General features: G+C 36.9%; 2 protein-coding genes across 2 annotated transcripts; both read right to left on the bottom strand.

Moving 5' to 3' along the window:
- Positions 1–4,844: 4,844 nt before the first annotated feature.
- Positions 4,845–7,510, bottom strand: LOC145214292 (uncharacterized). The gene is made up of 6 exons (XM_080082792.1): positions 7,443–7,510; positions 7,198–7,266; positions 6,994–7,065; positions 6,730–6,771; positions 6,506–6,571; positions 4,845–5,986 (listed from the first exon to the last, which is right to left on the bottom strand). The coding sequence occupies exons 1-6, from the start codon at positions 7,492–7,494 to the stop codon at positions 5,142–5,144; spliced, it is 1,146 nt and encodes a 381-aa protein (XP_079938918.1). The 5' UTR covers positions 7,495–7,510; the 3' UTR covers positions 4,845–5,141.
- Positions 7,511–15,792: 8,282 nt separating this feature from the next.
- Positions 15,793–17,945, bottom strand: LOC145214481 (uncharacterized). The gene is made up of 6 exons (XM_080083019.1): positions 17,806–17,945; positions 17,592–17,623; positions 17,472–17,525; positions 17,084–17,119; positions 16,823–16,888; positions 15,793–16,731 (listed from the first exon to the last, which is right to left on the bottom strand). Exons 1-6 carry the CDS (start codon positions 17,841–17,843, stop codon positions 15,896–15,898), a joined length of 1,062 nt encoding a protein of 353 aa, XP_079939145.1. The 5' UTR covers positions 17,844–17,945; the 3' UTR covers positions 15,793–15,895.
- Between the last annotated feature and the right edge of the window lie 3,042 nt (positions 17,946–20,987).

Genomic DNA, 20,987 nt, shown 5'->3' with positions numbered 1-20,987 from the left:
TAGCGTGTTCGTTTATTAAATCAAAACTCTAATTGGATAACCCATGCGTCCTTGCATTTAACCGGAAATCTAATTTGAATTAGCCAAATGGGTTACACTACAACTAGAAAACATGTTCTTATGCCTAAACCTACGCAGTTTCAAAAAAACAGGAAGACTGCAAATAGATACGGATATTGTTTGTCATGTTATCTCTTCTAACCAATCGGAACTTTTTTATATAATATTTTCTGGTGTTGCAACCTGCAATAAAGTGGCTGCCGGGAGTGCTGAAATCCTGAAATATTTGTGTCCTAAGCTGTTTAATGTCACAGGTGTAGCACAATATTTGTATAACTGTGCTATAAAAATAAAATCTCACTTTATAAATATTGATCAACTAATTCCAAAAGTAAAAGTAGCAAGCGCCAAAAAAATACAGACAGGCCAAGCTTGCTGCTGTTAGGTTCTCACTCCAGCCTGTCTTAACGAATTAGGAAGCTGGGCTAATGCTGCCTTGTATTATGTAAATAATTTACCTAAGGTTAAAGCGATTGTTGACAGTAGTGGGATATTAGTTTTTTTAGTAAAAGTTAGCTTGTAAGTTTACCTGGTTTGAAATACATTAACAGGTGCAGACAATTTCTGCCGCCATAGTGCGGTTTGAGAATAATTTATTTTTGTCGAAATCATAACGATACTAAAAATGCGTTTTTTTATTAACATTACTGCATTTTTATATATTTTAATGCAATAGTTTCTCTATGTTTTCTTTCACCAAGCATGAAGGAACTTAACTCAAAGTGAAAGCGGCCAAATTAAAAATGTATAGATCAGTCGACTTCCTTCGTTTTTTTATGAGCTCATGTGGCATGGCATTTGTAGTTACGTTAAAACTGTTGATCAATAGCTTATAAAAACAAAATTAAACTATAATTTTTTAGCTTTTACATTTTTAGTAAGACTAAAACCCATATACACGCAAAACAATATTGTTCTCGAATGTGTTAATTTGAAATGTCAAATTAACAATTATTATTTTTTAACCATTCTGCGACCCCGAAGGCGAATATATGTTGTCGTAAAGTATACGAACTGGTGGCCGTGATTAATCAAAAAATCTTGTAATGCGGCCATGAACTTGGCCGAATGGTCCAGCGCGCATGACCCATACAGACATAAAAAACCTGATCGGGATTCGTCCCCGGGAGAGTCCTGGGTTCGAAACCCGTGACAATAATAATAATAATAATAATAATGTGTGCACTTCATTACACTGTGATTTGTTTTTTTGTTACATTTGTTTCTGTTATTAAGAGGTAATTTTATAATAGGTTAAACGAGAATAAGAATGAAAACATTTGTTGGGCGATTGGTAGGTTAAAATCTAAATGTTTGCTGGTATTTTAAAACGTCTTAATTGCTGCGCCTTTTAGTAGCAACCAATCAAGAGCGCTTTCCCACTTTTCAGTTGCGCAGACAAGTCAATGATTCATTTTGCTTTTGCCTAAAAGGTTCCGTTTAGCCTCCCTGCAAATGTAAGTTGATTTCACCACGTTAGTCATGCGATGCTACGCACAAGTCAATTAAAACATTCGATGATATAAAACTGTGGAGGGTTATACAGCCCAGTTTTATACAAGGAATGCATTGAGCGAGAGCTATAGCTTATGGCATATTTTGTAACATAGCTGTCTGGTCACATAAAACCTTGGTAAGTATGTGGGCCTATCAATCTTCTAAATATGTATCAATGACTTAAAAGTTTGAGAAAAGAAACCTGCAAAACAGTTTAAACACGGAAAACATTACATGCAGACAATACCCCAAAATAATTCGCCCGTGGTCAGAATGAGGAAGCATATTCTTATGGTTAGCCTTTTGGGCTCGATCAGGATAAAGATTCAAATTAGGTTTAGGTGACGTGTACCGGCAGACCTGCAGTCTCGAACACAGGAAAACTGCAGTGGTTTGCAAATAGTCTTAGTGCAAAATGCAAGGGTATTTACGTATTTCCTGTAAACACCCCAATGACAGGGGAAAAAATAATCATTAGTAATTAATAACAAAACGTTTAATATTTGTTTTCCGCGGGGTTTCCTCTGCCTCTTTACAATGACAAGCACAGATTTATGTGCGCCGCCACGTAGGGGCAAGAGGGGGCACTTGTACCCCTTGGAATTTAAAGTATCTTAATTTTAACAAATTATGTCGAAAAGACTGACGTTTGAAAAAGTTTCATATTCTAAGAAATGGAGGAATGTCTAAGCGATTTTACCGATATCTGTCTCATTTTCGTTTCTGCCGTTGTTTTTATAATCCCTAAAGTTTTACAAAATGGTACACGTGATAGACGTGTGACTTCGTGGGAATTGTTTTTACATCGAAAGGTGAATCAAGTTTTATGCAACGGAATTATTCTGTATATGTTTTGCCTAAATGTACACAATTACATATTGCAATGCACCCCTGTGCAGGTATATCAAAATCTGATCCCGATTGCAAAATTTTCTGCTGGCGCCCATGTAGGCTACAGATTTGGTCTCTTTGCACGTTTTTTGTGTTATGTGTCAGTTAACAAGGTGAACAGTAAATAGCCATCACACTGTATCTGTATCATCATACACTATTTATGCCTAAAAACAGCACCAGTGTCACAACAACAAAAAATGTTTGTAAGGGTCGTGTGATATTAAATGTATAAACCGTTTTGCCTTGTTTCATTAACTTTTTGGTTTTCACGACACTGTTGTTTTGTTGTCTTCCATGACAGCTCATTTTAAGCTATCGCTAATACAACAAAAAAAAACGGTGATGCAAGTGGGCCCTAATTATGGGCGGAACCCTACAAAGTACAAACCCGAAATTCTGCTGGGAGCCTTGGACCCGACTTTTTTCAAGACCCGAATTAGGCTTGAGTGTACCACGATAAAACTCGATACAAAGTTGACCAAGTAAAAAGTCTGATCCAAATGAACCCATTGGTTTAAACGCTGACCCGAATCCAGACCCGACCAGCAGAAAAGTCTGGCACATGAACGTCTGCTATAGTCGGTTACGCCATGCTGGAAAAGTCAAGTGTTGAAAAAATAAACGTTTTTAAAAGCAATGGTTGCAAACGAATATTCTATTGTATTACCAAAGTGTTTTAATCTAATTATCTTTGCTTCTAAACTAACAAGTAAATAGGTTTCGTGGTAATAAAAAAACTGCGCAATCAAAACCGATAACAAAGAGTCCGTGTGCAAACATTAATTATACCTACTTCCTGTAAACATCTTAATGCCAATACCACGGGGAAATATAATAATCTATATTTAATTGTAAAATTTTAGATAATTGTTTTGCGCGGGGCTTCCTCAGTGAATGTTTACAAAATACAAGCACAGACTTGGTCTCTTCGCACACGTTTTTTGTTATGGGTAATGTGACAATCGACACGATAAACAGCAAACAACCACAACATTTTTGTACCATCATACAGTATTTGTTATTGTAAACAGCCCACAGGGATGTAAGCAAGCCTAAAATATGGGAGGAACCCTACAAAGTACAAAGCCCAATTCGTCTCGGTACAGATGTTTTTTAAAGCCCGAATTGGGCTCGAATATTAAATTTACCAAAGTGAAACTCGAAACAAAAGTAACCGAGTGGGAAGTCAGGTCAAATTGAACTAATTGTTTCAAACGTAAACCTGAACCCAAAACCGACCCGAAAAGTCTGATAGTCTGAGCTAAGAAATAAGGCGATGCTGGAAAAGTCAAATGTTAGATAAACAAACGTTTTTAAAGGAACTGGTGTAGTCAAATGTTCTACTCTAACACCAAGTCAGAGACTGTCAAATCAGTCTCAAAATGCTAAATCAACAAGTACATCAAGTTAGTGGTAATTACAAAAACTACGCAAACGAAACCGGCAACAAAGCGTCCGTTGCAAACACTTATTTTACACACTTCCTGTAAACACCCTAATGCCAATACCATGGGGAAATATAATAATCTATATTTAATTGTATTTTTTTTAGCTAATTGTTCACCCAGTAAACATGGTACACAGTAAACAACATTTTTTTTTATTACACTGTATTTATTCTTAAAGACAGTACCAGTATCACATCAAAAAATGTTTGTAAAATTTTGCATGGTCCTGTGATATTAAAATTATGAACTGTTCGCTGTAAAATAAAAAAAACACTGTTTGTTTTTTTACTACACATCTGTTGTTTTCCTCCTGTTAAGTCGTCGCTAATGCATGTCCGAAATTAGGCCTTGGACCCAAAAGTATAATCTCGAAAATTTGGCGCAGTACGATTAGCGAAGTATTTTTTTCTCATGTATCTATGCCAAACTCATTTAAATACAGTTGGAAAATCAAATTACTCATGCAACAACGGCTTCATTCGAAGCAGCGAATACAAATTACAAACAATATGACTAATTTGTCTTTACACAAAGTTATGCAGGACAAGACGAACGCGTGATGTCAACTATTTTTCTCTAATCAATATCGTACTACATGTAGTGAGCTATACCTATCCAATTTTTCATATTCAAACCCAGTAGGTTCGAGTACGAACTCAGAACAGGTTGTTTATGGCTGTATGTATATTTTTTTTCACGGGGTTCGAACCCAGGACACTCCCGGGGACGAATCCCGCTCCGGTTTTTTATGTCTGTGTATGGTTCAGGCGCGCAAGACCATTCGGCCAGGTTCCTGCCCAATGGCTGTATATTTCGACATGTTTTATGTTTGTGTTTTGTGCGATATTGCCATCTACTGGAAGAAAAACAAGAAAAAAAGACAACCGGTGGCGCTAAAGAAGCTGTTTGTTTGCTATGAGGCAGCGATAGCTACGATTTCGGAGAAAATGGATACTTGGCACATTTTATTATAAGTCGAGTACAAGTGATGTCAAGCGAAATATATACAACAAAACTAATACACATCCACGCAAGAAAAACAAAAAGCACAAAAGAGAAATAAAACTGGCCGGGTTTACTCGTAACAAGGATTTCAATAATGCAAAAAACAGAAATTCAAACAGACGCTAAAGATAAAGCAACATGGACGCAAAGCGCAATACGAGATAATAATATACAAGCTGTAAACTAATGTTCCGGTTTACTTCTATAACGTATCTGGTTCAGACCTCTACTGTTCACCTAATCATGAACCCCCAATCCCCCAAGCGACGGTTGTTTTAGCATCTGCTTTGCCTTAAATACACTGTCTTCTCTTTCAATCTTGTTGTCAAAGTCAGTTGCTTGCTGGAAAACCTCGATTGTACGAGACAACGCTTCAGCTGCTTTGTCTGGGCGCGACAAGGTAAGGTATGTTGCACCCAAGTTGTTGTTAAAAATGCCGTACCACCTTTTTTTGGCAACTTTATTGCCGTAGGTTTCTCTTAAAAACTCTAACGCATGCTCAAGCAACTGTGCTCTTCCTTCGTCGTCATCAGCGTACAATAGCAGGATTTCCATGCAGTGGAATGTGGCAATTCTGATTTGAACAAGATTTTTGTTTATAACTGAAGATGGAGGTTTTTGTTGGATGCGTTCAAACAGCGGACGAATTGCTGTAATACAATATCGACTCAGAAACGGTTTTACTTTCTTTATACTGTCGGTTATTTTTCCTGTAGCTTCTCGTAGAACAGTCATGCATTTCAGTTTTTCGGCAGTATCAAGAACAGTAAAAGTACTCATATCGGCAATTTTGGCTGCGATAAGGCATAGTAAGATTGCCTCAAACGTTTTGCCTTCTATTTTTACAGTTTTTTCTGCCAGATGCAAAACGGTTTGAAACGTTTCGCCCATGTTTTGGACCAAAGACACAATTTTATCAAATACTTCGTTGGCCCGTTCTTTGCGGTTTGTAAGCATCAAAGTGAGACAATAGTACATTTGAAATCTAATGTCTCGCACAGAAGGATCGAATTGGAGTATTTTTTCATGGACACCATATGCCTGGTAAAGATCACCGTCACTGTGTATGGCATCTATTCTCTCTGCAGAAAGAAAAAGTTTTAAATACATTTAAGTACAGTACATTTTTAAACAAAATTTGTATCTTCACATGATCCGAATTAGACGTTTGCTGTGGACAAAATGGTATTCGGATATTAAGGGGTAGTGGGCGAACATAGTGCTCGTTTACCAACATGTTAAAATCTCCTCTCACACTTTGATATGTAAAGAAAAGAAGAAGAATTTTATGTTGTTTTATACTTTAGCGCCACATTAACATCTATCCCGGTTATTTATCCACACCTTTTTTGAAGCAGTAGTGTCACATAAAATACTTAAAGAGTTTTTTTGAATTAAACAGTGGTGAACACCACTATTTATAATTTCGTAAACCCCGACAGTCAGGGTTGTGTGCTCAACATGGTAAAAACTGTTTGAAAAAATATTTTAGTGCATGTAAACGTTAAGTTACATTTGTTTTGGCATGTTTATTATGACGTCCAAAAAACTATGGAAATCAACTTTTTGGTGGACTAAATTCATGCTTGACACAAACCTACCTTCATGGGAGATCATCCATTCCAAACTAGTTTTCCAGTAGAATCCTCCTTTAGGAGCAGTTTGTTCTGTCGTACAAAACGTGGTTTCGTTAATATTTTAATAACGCTTTGTGACGCATTGATGTTTAACAAAAATAAAATTAAGACATGAAGGAAAAAAATCGTTTGTTTTTAGTATTACTTTATAACTTAATAATGGCCCAGCATTACTCCAAGCTACATACCAAGTTTTTGCATGGCTTTTAGCACATTTTTCTTTCCAGCTTCTGTAATATTTTAAAATATGAGAATATGTCACTTCCTGAAACAGTGTTTTTATTTTATATTTTTTTAGGTTACATAATTATTACTGCTATGCATAACACATTTTCTCATAGTAACATAATATTAAAAGACCATTATTTAATAAATTATTTTTTTAATCAAAGGAAGGTGTGAAATATACTGATAAAATAAGAATAACTATGCATGTTTTAGATAATTATCACCTTCAGTTAGTTGTTTAGTATTTGCTTGAACCCCTTGCATTGACAACAACGGGTTACCAACTTGAAGTGCTCCTGTATGAATAGAATAAAAAAGAAATACATTAAGTTAAAAAATCGTAACTTAAGTTGGTTTATTAGTTAATTACCTTTAAAATTTATTGCAAAACATTAGTTTAGATTACTTTGTTCTATGTACAAACATACCATTTTCCGGCTGTGCTAATGTTTCTGCGTCTATTCCGATCAGTTTAAGGAGACCCATTTGTTGTGATTCTAAATACAATGGTTATGTAAATTGTTTTTTCATATTCTTTTTGCTATTGGATAGACAGTCACCCAGATACGACAATAAGGCACAAAACAAAGTGAACTAATTATTACGAAGCAAGTGTAAAATGTGCTGACAAATAAGCAAGTGCAACCATGCATTTTTAAAAAATTAACAGTACCTTCGGTTAGTTTTCCAGTATTTGGTTGAAGTTCTGTAAGCATTGGCAACATCTGGCCAACTTGTTGTGGTCCTGTACAAATAGAACAAAAGAAAAACATATCAAGTTAATAAATAGGTTAGGTTAGATGAGCGGTTCCCAAACTAGGGTCCGCGGTAGTTCGGGGGTCCGTGAGGCAATTTTGGGGGGACCGCGAAGCGGTTGAAGTTATTCTATAATCTTATTTGACGTCACTTTGTGCCACTAAATAAGTTTAAATCAAAGTAGAATTGAGAATCGACTGTCTCCATTGCTAAACAATGGCCTTTATTGAATGACAACTGTCAAAAATACAATTGTTCGCGCACAATCGTAATGCTTTTGTCCTGTTTATGTTTACGTTTTAGTAATGGAAATTGGGAACAGCCTAACAATTAGTTTGTAATTGAATATGTAAAAAGCGAACACACAAAAATGTAGGTGTGAACAACAATTAGAGTATTTTATACTTTTTAGCTCATAAGCAGTTTTAAACAAGAATAATATCTGCACAAAGTTTGTTTTTTTCCTAAAGCGTTCACAGTCAACTAAAGATATCGACAAGGCACCAAAAACAAGATAAATTTGGATGCAACGATTGTATTTTTTTAGTTCGGCTAAATTATACCTGTCGCAAAGACTTGTGTATATCCAAGTATATGGCATAGACGCGATAAATATGGCCTAGATCAGGGGTGGGGAGCATGCGGCCCGCTTGCCTTTTTAATGTGGACCGCGTCACTATTTTGTTAAAGTACAGCATAAAACGTAGCATAAAAAACAATAACAAAACGTTTATGTACAAATATTTAGTACTTGAAAAGACTTCGACATTTGTACATTTGACGCCAAACTTATTAAAATTGCCACACTCAACCACTTGCTGTATTTGTGACGTAACAGTCACTCGATTGTCTCTCCTTGCAGTAACAAATCATTTGCCATGTGGTGTTAGTTTTAAATTGAGCTAGGGTGTTCCAGAAAGAATGGACAGATTTTAGTCGAATTAAGTGATAAACCTGTATGCCTTGTTTGTTGCAAACAAGTAACAGCAAAAAAAAATCAAATCTGGAGCGATGAAATATAAAACCACTTGTGTGCTTTTACACGGAATTTGAAAATAAAAAAGATATTTGGCCCGCCCGAAAATGTTGTGCAATTCATGCGGCCCGCAGTGCTAAGTAGGTTCCCCACCCCTGGCCTAGATTTAGTGGTTCATTACGTCGGTGGACCACTTCGTGACTGGGGTTTATACATATTGACAACACTTCATTGTACCTGTAAAACGCGTCCTATCTTTGGGTTTTTTGTTAAATCGGGTCAGCTGAGTCACGCCACCTGAAACAAGACATAGGGTTGAACACTTTTATCGAATTCAAGAAAAGTGACACGTACCTGCATTTGTATTGAATCCGACGTTGCTCCTATAAAGGAAAACAAAAATAGGATAGAAAATTAGAACCCGATTTTTCAGTATTTTTTTTGGGTTATACCAAACTTCATTTTACAACTAATGTTTGAACTTTGCGCATAGCGGTGGGAGCCTACTTAGATATTTAATTTTTTTATTCAATTTTTGGCATTTTAGATCCATTTAACAACCTCGACAATTTATTGAATGTATAGAGATAGACCGAGACAGGTCTGCCCGCACCCAGTAAAAACGGTGTTTTAATTAAAACAGTTAAGAATACATTTAACAAACAATTCTTTTTACAGCTAAACTAAGGTACTATTCCGATCGGATTTAACTAAATAATACTTACGCATTGGGCATGACTATGTAATTAATCGTTTGACGTTCCATTTCCTTTACTTTACACTTATCTCTCACCGTGGTTCAGTTGAAAAAACAGTTCACCTACAAGCTGAAACTATTGGCAAGCTCAGTTTAGTCCAAATGGTAAAGGTGTACCAGTCACAATTTAACATAGCTGTAAAAAGTGTCGGAAAAAAGGTTTGGCGCGCGATATTGCTTATACTAAACTCCTTGTTGGCAGGACTTGAGTTTAATACAGTTTTAACCCTACTGTGTACCACGACATCAAAATGAGTGATTCCGGTAAGTAAAGATATTTTTGCATGCACCAATGTATTATGTGGTAATTTTACTAAAGCTTACTTGTACTGTTCAACAATTGCAGAAGAAAGTGTGGCGTCACAACAAGAAACTGATGAACAAGCTGCAAACGTAACTGAGTCAAATGATTCGCACGGACAGAGAGACAAAAAAGACCAGGCATCAAAATTTGATCTTGCAAAAATATTTTGCTGGCAAGGTAAGCAGACCAGTTCAATGATCCTTTCTAATTTTAGCACATACTTGCTTTTGCGCATGCGATAATTTGCGCATGCGAATTTTTCGCGCATGCGATATACTACGAACATTTTTGTACACAGATAATGTACCGACTTTGTTGGACAATGGCCAGTTTGACGAGGCTTTCGGTGTGTTGGATGAAAGAAATACAATGGGAATGGATCTTAGAAACGCCCGTTCACTCCTCAACTATGCTGTATGTCTTATGGCAACCGAGCACGACTACGACGCCATTGAGGAGCAACTGAAATCGATTATCGCCGCAGCAAATCCAACAAGCAAAGCTGTTTTGTGGTTGGTTAAAAAATTACGCAAACAAGAAAAATGTTTCTCTGCGCTGGTCATTGACAAATTGTGTTTAGATATATTTTTCGATGATAAAAGCCCGTACGAAACATTTGGCATAACTGAGGATATTATTAGCAGTATGAGGCAAACTGTAACTGGTATGATTGAAACGGATGAAAGTGTGGGTGCTTTTATCCAACGCAACATTCTGCCAAAAATGTATTACATGAAAGAAATGCTTATGGAGTTGGAAAACATTGATCCTTACTATCAAAGCGCGAAATCTGGGTATGTGGCGCATTGTATCGAAGTATGTGAAACAAACAATGATGCACGGATTAGAATCATATTAGACACCATTGATTACATGCGGCGAACCATGGGGGACAAAAAAGTCAAAAAACACCAGATTTATGGCACGCTCTGCAACAACCTGGGTTCAACATATCTTAAAATGGGTTCAAGGGAAAACGCTATTGAATACTATAAGGAAACGCTTGAATGCTTTAAATTGGCTACTGACTTTGAGAACGATGATAAAAGAGATAGATATATCAGAGATGTTAATATGGCATTGCTTCGTGCCCAGGGAGAGGAAGAGGAGATAGGAATTGGGTTTGGTCGAATGTAAACAGACTCGATTGTCCAGTATGCCGTTGTTTTTGTTGTGACACGCTTATCGATGTCTTCACTATTCATTTTGCAAGACATGCTTTTGTGTTGCAATTATATACTCTTATACATGTAGAATTTAAACAAAATAAAAAGGTTTTGAAAAACATGAACGGCTTAAATTCGTTATTAAGGCATTTTCAACAGGGTTTCAAAAAATATGGCGGGACTGTAGTTTCGTAGCTTAGCACGAGATTATTCGATTGAATGAAGCGACAAAGCCAAAGAGCATCGGTGTAATGGTAATAGTGACCTTCAGTAAATATTGTGACACATCATGATGTGAAACATTTTCCATCGACATGTCCACTTAAATAAAAGCTTCCGTTAACGAATTGACATCAAACAATATCAAAACAAACTTGTTATTATTGATGTGGTATAACCAACGATTTACAGAAAGTTACAATAAAAACAATTACGTGGGTGCACTTTTGTCCAATTGCTAAAATACCCACAAGCTAAAACCTGACTTGAAACAATAATTTGCTGTGCGCCAAAAAGTAAATTTCCACGTTCTATCATACAGAATACTGGTGTCAAAAGTTAGAAGTGACCTTGTCTCCAAAACGAAAACGGTTTCGTATAGCTTTGCCTAGTAAAGGCAGTTTCGTATAGCGTACTATTACCAGGATTGTTGAAGCGATAAATCCAGGTATAGCTGGAAACCCCGGTTTCACAGCTGCGATAAAAAATGCTGTGAACCTCAATTTACCCAACGTAATATAATATTCGGTGTGATCTGTCAAGTCAAGTCAAATTTTATTTGCATAGTCACTTCATCATCACAGTTCCATTGTTGAACGGATACATAAACAACAAGAACACCGAAAAAACCGTAGGCTGTCGAGTCAAGCGTCCTGTTATTTGAATTGTGATTGAATTCCGTTTTGGGTATGTTCTGCCATAGGATCGCAACCGACAGCACGAACCTGGCGGGGTACGTCCGGTTGCATAAGACGGTAGTTGAACCCACAGGTTCTGCTGGCCAAATGAAACCCGCCTAAACGAAAACACCAGCTCGGTTCCTTCGAACGTTTCCTGTGATCCCGTAGGCAGACCCGGGTGTCCCGAGGACAGTTCGTTGCAAAGATGAAATTGTTGCCGTCGAGCATCTCCTCTTTATAAGATCGATTTTGAGATCTCTGATGTTGTTCGCTGGGAAAGGTGCTGCACAATCTTCGACCCGGATGAAAATACGTTGAAGTATTTGAAGTACGGTTAATTTTTACCGGATTCGCATCTATGCATTATAGACAATCGTGTTTGGACATCGCAGATTAATCAAACAATTTGAATTCGTTTTCATTTTAAATAAGGACACAGACAAAGCGCGTGTGTAGAATGATCAGAAATATACTAAATCCTTCTTACATATATATTTTTTTTTGTAGACGGCTTACTGCTGGGGCATAGAAATACTGCTGCAGTAGAAAATATATTATTCGCGAATTTTCACGTGTCACGGACAGTGCAAATAACTGACATCAGTTTGCTTATTGCAGCGGTTCCCAAACTGGGGTCCGCGGTCCTTTAGTGTTCCGTGAGGCAATTTTGGGGGGACCGCGAAGCGGTTGAAGTAATTCTATAATCTTATTTGGCGTCAGTTTGTGCCACTAAATAAGTTTTAAATCAAAGTAGAATTGAGAATCGACTGTCTCTATTGCTGAACAATGGCCTTTATCGAATAAAAACTATCAAAAATGCCATGTTCGCGCACAACCGTAATGTTTTTTGTCCTGTTTGTGATGTCACATGCTGTCTTTGAATGATTGTTATGCGCAATTTTGCATAACTAGCTAAAATCCAGCAATCAACTTTCGTTTTTATGAAATACACATTCAGGCTTAAGGACCGCGAGCCCTCGAAATTATGGCAAAGGGACCGTTTTGAAAAAAATATGAAAAAGTTTGGGAACCACTGGCTTATTGGGTGTGTTTTGTTGTTGTCTGTCAATTCAAGCTTTAACTTTTTTTACAAAAATAGCGGCCTCTAGACATAAATAGAAATGGGGCCACAGGAAACCACAAAAGGGTGTTGTTTTTATCAGTTCACAGAGCAAGTTAGGGTGAGGAAGAGGAACTGACCGGTTTCGTATCTTTAACCCGAGAGGGCTGGTGCGCCAAATCTGTTGGGACATGTAATGCTATAAAAGGGGATATTGGTTCGATATAATGAACGCCCCTTTATCAATGCTTGGGAACACGTAAACAGGACTAGAAAAAGTAATGCCTTTAGTTGTCAGGTGGGAAATTCCAGCAACGCGATAGGCACTAAAACTTCAACCGATAAACCCCTTGTCAATAACATGAAAAAACATAGGGCTTACAAAAAGGGCTTGTACACCTTTATTTACATACACCGACAATTTAGATAATCCGCCCGTTGCGGATCAAATGCCTCCTTTAAACAATTTTGGCTGCTTCGAATAGCCCCAAAATAATAATAACTCAACTTAACATACTCGTACGAAGGAACTGAAAAACAGTACATTTTCGCTTGGGTCTGTGATTCATGTTGCTGTATATCTGTGTCATGCAACCATTGAACCGATACCAACAGATTTGAGTGAAACAGGATGCTTTATAAAGAGACCACTTGTCATCAGTTTTCACGTTAAGTTAGCATTACCATGGCAGTGTAGCAAGACAGTGTCCCGTAAAATTTTTTGTATGCATATTTTGGTTGCTCTATTGCCCAATTGTTTAAATACCAGCAACTAAAATCTTGACTTGAAACAGTAATTTGCTTGCGACAAAACTGTCAGCTTCCACGTTCTATGATAGTGAATATTGGTTTTAAAATTTAACTTCCGCGTGTACATCAGCATTTCCTGAATCAAAACCTTCTTTCGAAAAAGGAACTAGGTGGTTTCGTAGCTTTGCATAATATTAGTAGTGACGTTGAAGCAATAAATCCAGGTAAAACCGGACACCCCGGGTTTATAGATGCGATAAACAAATGCTGTGAACCTCAATTTACCCAACGTTACGTAATTGTCTCCTGTGCGACATTTGACTATCTTTATGCCGTCGTTTGCAAAGAAAATACGCTTATAGTTTGGACACAATTATTTTTTACCGAATGTATATCTATCCATTAAGTATTCGCGTTCGAATATCAAACAAACGATTTGAATTCACTTTCCTTTTAAATTGTGACACAGACAATGGGCGTGTGTAGAAAGATCAGAAATTAATAATCCTCCTCTGCAATAAAAACGATGGACATATAAAAGTGTACTTTTTGGCACTTTGCAGAACGATAAAGATTTTCTTTTATTGTAAAGTATACTATTTGGAAATTCCGCTTCATGTTGCTGATTTAAGTCATGTGCCAAAAGATTGTGTTTTAACACGTCACAAAGCCAGGTGGCATGAGGAAGAGAAACTAACTGGTTTCGTGGCTTTAACCGGGAGGCTGTCGCCGTAAATCCGTTGGAACATTTGTTAATGCTATACGCATCCAAAATGTTTTCAGGTTTCGATACATTTTTTTCCCGTATATCGACAATTTAGTTAATCCAACTATTCATAATAACAGTTTTGGTTAGTTTGGATGGCTCCAAAGTAATAAGAATACCAACTTAACTCAACATTTTCATGCAAAGATGTTTTTCTACTGCGGACCGTTTTTGAAACTGAAACATTATCGTGGACCGGCCTTCAAAAAATACAAACATTTAGCAACGAAAACGCATAAATTAGTGTATCATCCCCAAGAATACATGGGCGAAATATTTCAGAGCATTTAATCTGAAAAATTATACGGCCCGGTACCGAACTCTTGGATCGGCGGTTGCAGACCTAAAAAACACAATGGCAGTGTAACAAGAGAGTGTCCCTAATGTATATTGTTTGCATGTTTGCAACGCAAGCGATTGTAAAATTTGTTTGGAGTCAGTTGGCATGATAAGTAATAAACATATCGAACTGCTGTTGAAGCCCGTCAGGTCACAAAAGAGGCAATATAATCATTTGACTTTGGTCACGTGACCGGTACATCGCCTAGTGTCTAAATTAAGAAAATATTTGGCAACACTTTTCAGTGCATAGACTTAGTAATGTTACTAAAAAAATCTACATGTTGTTCATACATTTAACATCAAAAGAGCTGAAAAAATAAAATCAATGTGAAGCATTTGCGTTCGGAGGTACCTACTACTTTTTGTGAAAGCGCTTTTGGAAACTTGAATGCCTGAGTGGTCTCCTCTTCTGCTTTTATTTCTGGCATAAGAATGGTAATTTCCCGCAGTTACCCAACTGGGGTGCACGACTGCAGTCACAAGGGTTCATTAGTAAGAGTGTATGTATAGATAAAAACAAAAAATGAGTTGTTACAATTCGTTGCAGTGTATGTGTATCACCATTTTAAAACACTCTCCTTTCGAAAAATGTTACTTTACATTCGCGTTTGTCCAGCTCATGGTTGCGCAACCCATTAGCTATCATACGCCTTTGTTCCAGCGACGACCGCCAGAATCTGTATGTTTTTTTGTTTAGGTATAATTTACATTTATGCAGAATCAGCCGCCACTAGGCCTACATATGTTTTTATGTGCATGTAAACGTCCCCATAGATTTGTTGTCGAGGCCGCAAGTTGTGTACCCCCAGTTCTATAGCTTCATTTTATGCCTGAGAATCAGCAAAAAGGCAGTTAATTGTCATCAATCACAAGCGTTTGCAATCACAGCAACTCTTCGTAAGGGTACATAAGAGAAAATAGAGTTGTTGAGAACTGGTTGTAATAATACGTTTGAATACGCCAAGTCAACGAGTTGTGTTTTGTTTACGTTAGATGTAAAGTATTATAATGCAAAGAAGTAAAGACATGCCGTCAGTAAAGATATACTTTTAAGTAGGGATCTGTTGTTCTTTGTCGTCACCTAGAGACCGCAACTTAATATGGTGGAAAGCAATATTGTCGAAAGGCATTCTGATGCCAATGCAATCAATGCAGTACATTCCAATTGCAATAAATCTAATTTTATTGCACACTATACTGCGCAATAACTATCAAATGCATTAAAATGTTTATTTCAAAAAGTGCACAACAGATTTAACGTAATATACTTATTGCAGTAGCGAAATATAAACAAATGGACAATCGATCATTTACAACGTTAAAATGTACAAAATGGACACAGAAAACATGCTAATCATCTATTATCACAAGACCCCCCAGACTGGGAACGCTCAACATATTTCTCGACCTGGTCACATCTTGGAGTTGTTCATTTTTGTCATCAAAGTCGATTGCTAGTTGGAACGTGTTGAGGGCTTGTAACAAAACTGTAGCCGCTTCACCGTGTCGTCCCAAGTTGGTGTAAGTGATGCCAAGGTTATGAGAAAAGTTGCCGAACCACTTTCTCAGGTGGACCTCATCTTTGTAAGTCTCTTTCATAAAGTCCAGTGCCCTTTCAAGCACTTTTGCTCTCTCAATGTCGTCATCTGCGTAGAGCAGCAGAATCTCCAAGCTGTGAAAGGCGGATATCTTCAATCTGATAAGATTATTGCGTATGTCAACTCTGGAGGCGATTTGTTGTATGTTCTCAAACAAAGGACGAACGGCCTTAACACAGAATCGCCTAAGAAAAGGCTTGGCTGGTGGTGTGTGCTTTGAAATACTTCCAGCAGCTTCTCTAACAACTTGCATACACTTCAGCTTTTCAATACCATCACCAAAGGTGTTGTTGTCTAAGTCAGCCATTTTGGCAGCAATCAGACCCAGCATCATGGTGATAAAATCGTCAGCTGTGTACTTTTCGGCAAGGGACAACACGCTAAGAAATGTTTCACTCAAGTTTTGAATCAAAATCAATATTTCATCAAAAATATCATTTGCTTGGCTCTCGTGGTTCGTTAACATCAGACTGAGGCAATAACGCATTAAAAATCCTATTTCTCTTTGAGACGGATCGTAGTCTTTCACCCAGTCATGTCTGAACTCCTGATAAAGATCCCCGCGGTCATGCAAATCCGCAATCTCTTCTGCATGACAAAATATGCTTACAATTATAAAAATACATGACTCATTTTATTTTTATATCTTTTGTGTGTAATTTTTTGGGGAAAATCTTACCCTCGTATTTTAATATCCGATGTAGGTCGGTCTGCCACACCATCTGGCGTTGAGAAGTTTTTACTTCTGCGAAAAAAATCTGGTAATGTGAGAATTATTATTGTCATCGTGGTTTTAATTGTGAAAATAGCACTTTAATACCAAAAAACAAGATTGAACACTAGCGATACCCAGAATAGTGATCACTTTTAAATTTTCTTACATAGAGGACACATAACACTTATTGTATTAGAAATTTGGAAACGATATCCAACAACGTACCTTTAGCCTTTTCTGTGCCTGTGGACGTTCCAGGTTCTGCAAAGAATTCAGAAAGTTCACAGCAAAAAAATTATGCATTGACCTTTTTAATATTGCTTTGAATTAAACAACCTTCATGACTCTTTTAAAGTTTTCTGTCAAAGCCGTAAATTCGTTTTTTTTTACATAATGTCACCGTCAGGCCTGGTATTTTAGTTGTAAAAATATTTGTACGCTAGATGTCCCAAAAGTGCCACAAAACATTACTAATAAAGCGCAGTATGGAATAAGTCGGGTAGTTGCTATAAGTTGTATATAATTAAAAAGCACTATGAAAATCAACGTCGTTTCTGTTCAACAAAACACATCGTGAAGTCATCGTTCTGTTCAACAAAACACATCATTTCACCTCCATTGGTTTCTTCTTCTCTTTTTTCCGGGTTAACATTACAAAAGTATTCGTCTGTAAGTAAATAAATGCCACTGTACTTGGTGATATAAGTGTTAAAACAAGTCTACAGAAACATACCTCCTTCGTTCACATTTAAAACCACGTTTTGCCTGTAATAACACAGTTGTATTTTACTCAAAGTTTAGCGAAACTCTTTTTATTTCCAATTAATGAGTTGTTGGTTACTTATATTCAGGTAAGTATGTCCAAGAAATTAAACTGTCGTTTTTACAGGTATTTTGCTCTAAAACATTACAGATTCCTACTGAATGAACAAAAACATTTCACTTACGCGTTGACGTGGAAGTGGTTAACTACTGATCTGTTCATTCCAGTGTTATTCCCGACCTTCGGCAGCAGTTATATGCGTTTTTTGATGGATAAATTCACATTTAACAAACTTGCTGAAGTCAAAGGTTGGAAACACATGGATCAAATATAAACTGATACTGTCCAAAGACAAACGTTGCAGTCAAACCAGCAAAAAAAAACAAAAAAACAGCTTGGTGTACAATGATCCTAATCTGTTTGAACAAATGAGATTGCAAAAGCTGTGTTTACCTACGAGGTTTAATGCTTGTAAAAAGGTCGTCATGGTACTTGCATGGGTTAATCTTTGAAAGTTTACAATGTAAACTTTACATTGTTGCGACAGAGAAGATTTCGTTGTTCAAATATTGTCTGCCACATGAGTTGGATATCTTTTGATAAAGCGCAATGGATTTTCGAGGTACATTTACTACAATATTTACTAATTATAGCATAACTTGTTGCAAACACAGTTGTTTTATTAATTGGGCAATACATTGTACTGTAGATTTGACAATTACTGGAATCAGACAACAAGCCCGAGAAGAAATAGAAACAATGGAAAATGAAGAATCAGAGACTGAAATCCTTGGTAAGTGGATTCCCATTATAACTTCGAAGGAAGCTCTTTTCCTGACCCAATAATGGTCATATTTGATAACCACTGTAATATCCACGTCTGGCCTGTACGCCAACAAAAAACGTTATAAAACGAACAACAATAGACTTCTGCATATAAATGTTGGCACTTGAGTTTGCGTTTCCTGTAGTTGCTGCAAACATTAGTGTTGTCAAAGTTGGATGAGATTTGTTTCACATCTGCCCCCCTGCGTTTTTGTGAAATTTGCCAATGGTTAGGAGTAAGTTATATCTTTTATAAGTTGGTGTCACATTATATCCAAGTCGCCAACAACGTACTAGGTGTTGACAAAAACAAAATGTTTTTTTCTATTGTAGGTAGAGAACAAAATCTTAAACAAGCTTCAAAATTTGACCTTGAGCAAGTTTTTCTGTGGACAGGTAAGCCATTTCTGGAAAGTATATATTAGACTTTGCGGAATAAACATGAGCACTCAAACACAAACAACTATAAAAATAAACAATTTTTATAAGGAGTAAATAATGTGATGTGGTCATAAATTACAGATCCTTCTTTGGCGTATTTTGCAACTGGTCAATTCTGGGAAGCTTTTGGTGTTATGGATGGAAGATATAAAATGGATGCAGAGTTAAGAAACGCTCCTTATCTTCTTGACAGCTGTGTCAGTCTAATGTCGACTAACCGGGATTACTCTCAAGTTAAGGAGCAACTCAAATTGTTGTTTTTTAAGTTAAACTCAACTAGCCCAGCAGTTTTGTGGCTGGCTCAAGAACTTGCAAAAAAGAACAGACTTTTTGCTTCCATAATTGTGTATGAGATTTGCTTTGACATGTTTTTTGACCGAAGTAAGCCGACCCAGGCAAGCACGCTACTAGAAGATTGCATATCGGGCATAAAAAATCCTGTTTCAAAAATGGTAGAAAGTGAGAAAAATTTGGACTTATTTGTACGCCGTCGCATACTCCCGAACATGTATGCGATGAAACAATCTCTAGTAGAGTTGGACGGCATCAACCCACAATATAAGTGTGTCAAAACTGCTTGGGTTACACATGGCATTGAAGTCTGCGAGTCCAACAATAACGAGCGACGTCAGCTTATTTCGGACACACTAAACTCTATGCGAGAGACACTTGGGGACCAAGTATATAAACATCAAATTTTCGGTACACTGTGTCTTAACATCGGTGCAATACACAGGCGCCTTGGTTCGAGAGAAAATGCTGTAAAATATCTGCAAGAGGCTCTTAAATGCTTTAATTTAGCCACAGATTTTGAAACGGATGACAAGAAAAACAAATACCTTAAAGCAGCGAATGAGGCTTTAAATACAGCGGAAGGATTTTAATACTAAAAAAATGTCATTTGTTTCTGTGTATTATTAAATCTTTATGTACATCTTGTGATACTGTCAGAAGCAAAACCGATGCAATAAAGTGTTCTGTAAATATCTCGTCCATTAGGTCAGTTTTGTGTGACCGATGACTATTTAAATACATCGAAACAAACACTTGCTAATTGCCAGCAAAACTTCAGCGAATGTAATCACCTGGTAGAAAACTGTACCATTACTTGTAAAAAGACAGGCAACCACTTAAGCCGGTGGTTCTCAAACTTTTTTATTGTCGGGACCAAATGGCAGTTTTTTAGGTGTGGAGGGCCGCAAAAAAACGAAACTTTAAGAGAACACTAAAGATTATTATTTTGAAAGCTAAAACAGCAATGTTCGATGGTTTTCTGATGTCTGGTGGGAGCCGCAAAATAAGTAGTTGGGAGCCGCAAGCGGCTCTGAAAGCCGGGTTTGAGAATCACTGGCTTAAGCTGTGAATAAAGTTTACAAAGAGACCTGTGCTATGTTATGTTCTCAATGTTTACTTTTCTTACACGTGATGCCAATATTATTTACCTTTTTAAGCTAGGGTTGAAAAAGCAAGCTGTTTGAAGCTAATATTCAGGTTTCACGATAAATTAACTATTGTTATCAGTAAGTTTTATTATTTAATAAGGAGAGTTTTCAGATGATCAAATTTGAAACCTGAATTTTGATATTTTTTTATTTGTCGCTAAAGGTCGCTCTTCGCCTCTGGTCAGTTCTTATATACACACAGTCTGTCATCGTCAAGAATTTCACGTATTAGGCAAAAACAAATGACTACTTAACACATCTTTCACTCGGATTACGCCATATAAACGGACAAAAGCGGCAAAACGCGACAGAAGCCAATAACCAAAAATAATTAGTTCAAAAAATGAATGTGGTGTAAACATTTCTTTCTTGGATTAACTTTTTTATGTTTTGGAAATATGAAGAAGTTTCTGCTTAAATAATAAAATTATTTGTACAGACAGTTAAAGCCATGTTGTTTGATAATATGACGGCATTAACTATTGGTACTGGCCATAAATTAAAATCACGTGATCGTAACACAATCAGAACCATTCAACCGTTAAAAAGGGGAAGTGAAATCGACAAGCCGTACATCGTTTGTGTAGCTGCTTTATTACGTGGTTCAATAGTCGTTTTGTGTTACCTTATAAGCAAGCTACTACTTTGCTTGACAGAA

Source organism: Phallusia mammillata, chromosome 2, assembly GCF_965637545.1.
Source record: "Phallusia mammillata chromosome 2, kaPhaMamm4.hap1.1, whole genome shotgun sequence".
NCBI classification, from domain to species: domain Eukaryota; kingdom Metazoa; phylum Chordata; class Ascidiacea; order Phlebobranchia; family Ascidiidae; genus Phallusia; species Phallusia mammillata.
The sequence above is the reverse complement of the archived record's forward strand: the minus strand, read 5'-3'. Positions and strand labels throughout refer to the sequence as shown.